The sequence below is a fragment of the Crocodylus porosus genome, unplaced genomic scaffold (genome assembly GCF_001723895.1).
Source record: "Crocodylus porosus isolate Cpor-Errol unplaced genomic scaffold, CroPor_comp1, whole genome shotgun sequence".
NCBI lineage: Eukaryota > Metazoa > Chordata > Crocodylia > Crocodylidae > Crocodylus > Crocodylus porosus.
In genome coordinates this window covers 252,922,017-252,928,657 of record NW_017728886.1, presented here as the reverse complement: position 1 = coordinate 252,928,657, position 6,641 = coordinate 252,922,017, and the positions used below count along the sequence as shown (strand labels likewise).

General features: G+C 43.9%; 1 protein-coding gene across 12 annotated transcripts in view; it reads left to right on the top strand.

Annotated features, from left to right (window-relative positions):
- Window positions 1–6,641, top strand: part of MTSS1 (MTSS1, I-BAR domain containing) — a 164,560-nt gene that overhangs the window by 143,910 nt on the left and 14,009 nt on the right. For 11 of the 12 annotated variants that reach the window (XM_019552658.1, XM_019552647.1, XM_019552661.1 and 8 more), the window contains 3 exons: window positions 863–970; window positions 1,928–2,025; window positions 5,153–5,363. In XM_019552658.1, coding sequence (XP_019408203.1) covers window positions 863–970; window positions 1,928–2,025; window positions 5,153–5,363 — 417 coding nt within the window. The remainder of the gene's footprint in view (window positions 1–862; window positions 971–1,927; window positions 2,026–5,152; window positions 5,364–6,641) is intronic. The other variant, XM_019552633.1, reaches the window with a different exon arrangement.

The window sequence follows — 6,641 nt, the reverse complement described above, 5'->3', positions numbered from 1 at the left end:
GCTAACCCGTGGTCCAGGTGTGCCTCCCCCTTCTCAGTTGCTCAGCTTCACTGGAGTGGAGGCCGCCTGAGGTGAGGGGCTCCAGTCTACTGCCCCATCCCACTCTACCCTCCCCCCCACACTTACAGTGGGCCTGAAAATCCCAGAAGGCACCTCTTCCTCCTGCCTTCTTCCCCCCTCCCATCCAGAGACCGCAGCTCCAGCTGGGTTAGTGTTGCAGGAAAACAGACAAATTAATGACATTGCTCTGCTTAGGAGCAGCTTCATTTGAACCCTCATACAATGAGGGTTAATTTATCATGAGATTAGAGGGCTCTGCAGCCATGCTAGTCTGTTTGGACATGGCTTTAGAGTGATTTCAGGGGGCCAGTCGCATGACAAATGTTTGTCTGTGCCTTTTGTGCAGTACCTGTTGTCCAGATGGAGTGCTCAGAAACCCAGCAAAATGTATAGAGTTCTAAGCCACCACTTGGATTTAAGGATCGGATCCTAAAGGCGAGATACTGAGTGCCCTAGGGTTGTTGGATCCCCATTACAAATGCAGTATTGGGCTGACTTGGTTTTCAGAGGTTTAAAAAAAAAAAAAGAAGTTTGGGATTCTGTATCTCAAGGGTGAGAGAGAATCAAGGAAAAGTTTTGCTGCTCGTGTACGCTGCCAAGTGAAAATGGCCCTAAGCTACTTTTTAAACACAGTAGATAGGCCTTTCCTGATGTTTTCCACAAGAAGTAATTCTCATGGGCAAAGACAGGATGTGTCATTGTTGCATCTGCAACCACAAGAGGACGGAGTTTTATACGTTCTTGTCTCTCTAACTTATAAACGCAAGAGTGTGAACATCCCTACTGTGTATTATTTCTTCAGGAAGAAGAAATTTCTATGCTAGGAGAAATAACCCACTTACAGACCATTTCAGATGACCTGAAAAGCCTCACTATGGATCCTCACAAACTGCCATCTTCGAGTGAACAGGTTCGTTCTCCTTCCTTAGAAAAGGTTCTGTTGTTACTTCATAGAAATGCTGTTGCACACAAGTGTTCATGCACACATTTTGTGAGCGCCTAGCTGCAGCAGGACATGGCATTACCAAATATCAAAGTTGGGTACTCGACTCCCGTTTAAATGATGTGGTGCTTGACACCCTTAAGCATCTTCAGAATATCGCAGGCTGAGGCAGCAATATCACTGCTCTGGATAGGTGTTTCCATGAATTTACTCAGTTTCCCTGTCCTCCTTCTCCTGACCTGCCTTAACTATAAGGTCATTTTACTCTACAGCAGCGGGTTGTGACTCAAATAAGGGTCGTGGGGGCAATGCCAGTGGTGCTGCACAGAAAAGATGAGCCGTGCCGCAGGCCAGAAGCTCCCCCGCCCCTGAGCTGCCACCGCACTCTGCTCCCAGCAGCGGGGCACAGGGGGCTGGAAAAAGGTTGAGAACTACTGCTCTAGAGTGTAGGCCCCGATCCACTAAGCATTTTAGTTTAGTCTAATTGAGCCCGGTTCTCAATGAGACTCTTTACAGTAAGACCCTTTTGCACTGATCCAGCAATGTAAGCAAGCCTGATTTGCAAATGCATATTAAATCCATTGACACTAATGGGACTGTCCTCACTCACTCACAATGGCCTAAAAGTTTTTTACTTATAATTATAGTGTAAGTAACACTTTGGCTTTTGCCGCTAGTGTCTGGGTGAGAACCCGGTGATGGAACTAAAGAAGCTGTTGTTCCGTTTTGAATTAAAGACTAAAATGGAGAGCATGAATTAGTGATCACAGATTATCAAGTGAGGAAAAACATACATTATAATAATACTGAAAATTCCTCTTACAATGAACAGTGGGTTTGCAAGCAACAGATGTTGCCTTAATAAAGAAATGGGTTGAGTTTGTTTGGTTGTAACCCTTTGTATTATCACTTCTGTTTAATCAGGTAATTCTAGATTTGAAAGGTTCAGATTACAGCTGGTCATATCAGACGCCTCCATCTTCTCCCAGTACTACCATGTCTAGAAAGTCCAGTGTTTGCAGGTAGGTGGATGAATATCATTTTAACTTGTTTTGTAAGGGGAAGTTCAGGCTAGTTGGCAACTTCAGGTTCATACTTGCTTGTTTTAAAAAAAAATCTGATCATATTGGGCCCTCCCAGTCATAGATTTATGCATGTGACTTGCAAGCATTTAAAAATGAGACATACGTCAAACAACTTTGAACTCAAAACCAGTAAGATGGTTGGGAGGTATCTTTTGATTCAGCTCAGTTGAATCCATTACAGAGCAAAAAGCAAAAGTACTAAGTGATCTAAGCTCTGCAGCTGCTTGCTTGTGACTATCCTTTCTGAGCAAATGTACTATATACTACAACTTAGTGAAGAAATGATCTTGTACCATTTTCAAGTTCTTAGTTGGTTAACTTGTTTGAAAGAAGAAATATTCTTGATGATTCTTTCTTTAGTGTATTAGATGGAAATGCTATACTGTAAAATGCAAGAATTCCCTGATTGTTTAATGCTGTAAAGACTGTCCCAAAGTGTGTTTTTGAAAAGTTAGACCCTGTCTCTGCCCTCTGTTTAAAAAACAAAACAAAACGATAATACCCCACAACCTGTTCTCTGTCAAACAGTTTATCATCGTGTTGCCCCTTACCTTGGCATCTAAATTCACTCTTTCCTTTTCTAGAAAAGGAAGATATTACCGGTATATTGTGCACCCTCCTCTAATGCCTCATTAGCCTCTCTAGTATTATTGCCATTTTTGTTTGCCTTATACCTCTAATGTATGGTAGGTGCCTGCGCATGACCTTAAGTAAGCTTGTAGCATGGCTGAACTCAAACTTGCACTTTGATTTTGTATGTAAGCTGTTTTTGCATGGAGATAGTTTTCCACCTCTTAAATATATTTACAGCAATAAGCACAGGCTTAAAGATGCAGTATCCTAAAACTACAAAGAAAATGGCTGAAAATGCATAGAACCTAGGTTCTAATCACCCTTGTATTTTCTTAAGTGATCTGATTGTAAAGCAGCAGAATTTTTTTTATATGGATCAAGTAACGTATTCTTTTTGCTTCCTTGCTCCCCACTCCCTCAGCACCTCCCCTACTATTACCAAAAACCTGATGAGGTTTGGTCTTTTGAGAGACGAGGCTATAGCCTGGCTATGATCAGGACTGCTTTGCAAGCTTAGACCCAGAAGTCAAGGACAGTTACAATTCACTAACTGATTACTCCTTTTATAAACCAAGTCAAAGTACTATCATATTTCCCAAGGATTCTCCTTCCCTCTTAGTTAGTAAGGCACTGCTAGCACCCAAGTCAATAATACAGCACATGCTTTTTACATGTAGGTATTAAATAGATTCATACACTGGAATCAGCATACAGGAGATGCCCTAGTTCCTTCCTTAGGCTTCCTTTTTATTATTAGGTGACCTGCACTCAGATGGGGCAAACTTACTTTTTATTATTTTATTTAAGGGTAAAAGCAGACATTGCTTGACATTTGCATTTGTGCTTCTGTAAACGTTTTTATGGTGGCATACATGCTGGGCAAATAAATGTCACTACCTTTTGTCATGTTAACACCTGGAGCACCAGCCTGGCTTTCTTCACTTGCAGAGCCGTGCCCCCAGGGAGCATCTCTAAGTAGGGAAAGCCTGCGCAGGTCGTGCTGTGGAAGCACAGAACCTGGGTATCCCAGGTGCCCCGGGCCTCCACCATGGCACCCATGCTGACTGTCTGTGTGAAGCATGATCAGTGCAGGTCCTGATGTGGAGGCACAGGTTTTGGAGGCCTAGGGCTCTTGGCAATTTCCTGGTCCTGTGCTGGGACCCGTGCTTCACGTGGTGACACAGGTCTGCACGGGTACCAGCATGCAGGCAGATTGCCTGACTTGTGTGCCATTGTATACCAGGACCCATGCTGACTTATGCCTCTGTCTGAAACATGCCTCCTGGCAAGGAGGTACAAGGCAGCATGGGAGGTGGGAGATTCTCAGTGGCCCATGCCTGGGACCTGTGCTGACCCATACCTCTGGGTTGGTGCAGGACTTGGCACTGGCTCATGCTTTATGTGGAGGCATGTTTCAGCACAAGACCTGATGTGGGGCAACAAGGGTCCTGGAGCATCCTTGGGCAAGGGGAACCCATCTCCCTTTTTTCCACATCAGGCCGGAGGCCTGATGCAAGGCAAAGGTGACGTGTGTATCATCACCTAGTAAAGCAGATGAGCTCTGGTAGGACATGTCCCACCACAGTTGATCTGCTTGGGTTTGGTGGTGTCTGTTTCTGCCCTTGAAGTCACAAGGTATAAAAGAAAAACTCTCTAAAGGTGCTCGAGCAGTAGCTGCAGCAGAGATTTACTGGGAAATTAAACCTGTCATGTTAGGTTCAGAGGCCAACAGAATATTTTTTCTCGGTTATTAACTTGGATCTTTAATTCTCTTTCCTCTCCTACCCAACTAATATAAGATCGTTACACTTGGAGGTAGTTTTTTATGCCTGCAGCTTCCTTTTACATGCAGTGAAACCTACTGTAAAAGCTCTGAGAATGAATTTGAATTTGTCCCCATCTGCCAAAGCACCTTTCTAAAACTATGCTTCTTTGCCTTTCTACTTTGCATGTTCAGGCTCAAACTTTTGGGTGTGCAGGGGGCTGTGACTATAACATTTCAGACATGCTACTGGAGATGGCCCAAAACACACTTCAGTCATGGAACCGGTACTAGACTTGTTGCTGCCTGTTCTGTAGGGACAGCATTGGCTTGCCAGCACTTCATGTGGTGATGATGTTTATAAAAAGCCTGAAATTTGTGTTTCATTTCCTCCATAACTCTTCCTCCAAAAAACTTCCTAGGACCAAATTCTGCCTCCCTTATCCTGCACGCTTTCCTTACAACGCCTTAAAGTCAAGCTGGCAGAATTTAGCCCCAGCAAGTGAAACTGAGTACAAAAAGCCATTTTCCTTCTCTGGTCACAAGGGATACTGCAGTTGCTGATTTGTTTTCACCAGCACTTTTTTGTTGTTGTTTTTTTTTCTGGTTTATGCTGCCTGTTGCTAGAGACTTGTTGGAGGGTTAATTGTACTGTACCGGTCTTTTCCCAACCCTCCCTTTGTCTCGTCTGCTCCCCTTTCCTTTCTCTTTCCCTTTCATCTCTCACAGCAGTCTGAACAGCGTTAACAGTAGTGATTCCCGGTCGAGTGGCTCACACTCTCACTCACCTAGTTCACACTATCGCTATCGCAGCTCCAATCTGCCACAGCAGGCACCCATGAGACTGTCCAGTGTGTCATCCCATGATTCTGGATTCATGTCCCAGGATGCTTTCCAGTCCAAATCGCCATCCCCCATGCCACCAGAAGCTCCTAACCAGGTACGTGCAATAGTAAAATACAATTATCTTGATGCGAACAGTATATGGTGATTGACTTGACTTCTATGGAGTAAGAGAAAGCAGTGCAAGGTTTCTGGTATCAGGGAATAGGATTTTAAACATTAACTGTGGGAATTCATTCTCACTGGAATCTCACCCAGGTATCCTGTCTCAGTTCACAAGGATTGCAAGCTGTTGACATCTAGTGGCTGTTCAGCTTCCAGTAGACAGACATCCATGTCACAGTAGGTTCTTGACAGTGGGTATGAGCTCCAGCAGTGTGGACAGAGGCCAACCCTGGAGCCTGCTGAACCCTATTCTCCTTCTCTCACTTCCAAGGGGCCCCTTTAGACTCGTAAGAAGTGGCATTGGCAAAGCTTGCTAGGCCCGTGTGAGTGTCCCCTCCCGCAGTTGATAGCTTTATTCCCTTTGATTGTCAGTCTACCAACTTGTAATAAATAACACAAACATGGGGGAGGGAATAGGAGTTTAGGTTAATAGGCATTTCTTATAAACACTTGATGAAGTCCTGGCCCAATTGAAATCAGTGAACTTTTGACTGTCAGCATTAGGATCAGATTTTATCTATGGCTTCATCCTTTGCCGCCCTTCTTGTATGTTTCTGTCTTTTTTTATATAAGTGAAGTGGTGTTCTGTTTGTGGTTCAAATCAAGCATCCTACAAAACTTTCTGGAGAACTTGGACAGTGGTTTGCACACATGTCCGCTGTATCTTTTTCAGCACCTGAACTCAGCTTATTTCACAAATCACACTTTAAATAGGATAATGTTGTTATTCTGTGCTCTCGTGAAGACTTTGTTACCAAAAGAAACTTGTCTGACTTTGCCTGCATTCTCAACCCCACCTGTAAAGTTTACCATCAAGACCCATTGTGGGCCTTGTCATCTTGCAGAGATTTGTGTGTCACTTAACACCACTGAAATCATTTGAAAAAAAAGCTCCCTTACTGGCATTTTAACAACCATGGCATTTTGGCAATCTTTCTTTTTCCATTTGGTAGCAGTTGTATCCACTGGAAACCAAGACAAGGCCATGCAGATGTCATCAGTGCATCAGCTGCTCCTCTCAGCATCTCCATCCCTGTATCAAGTGCTTTGCTCCTTCCTGAGCATTTGATAAATAGGACTTGAAATAAAACAAAAAGGCAGTTACTTAAAAGAAAGCTGTTGGGTTGACACCAGCCCAGACATAGTGGGGATTACGGAAACATGGTGGGACTCAACGCATGATTGGGCGGTGAATGTCAAGGGCTATAGG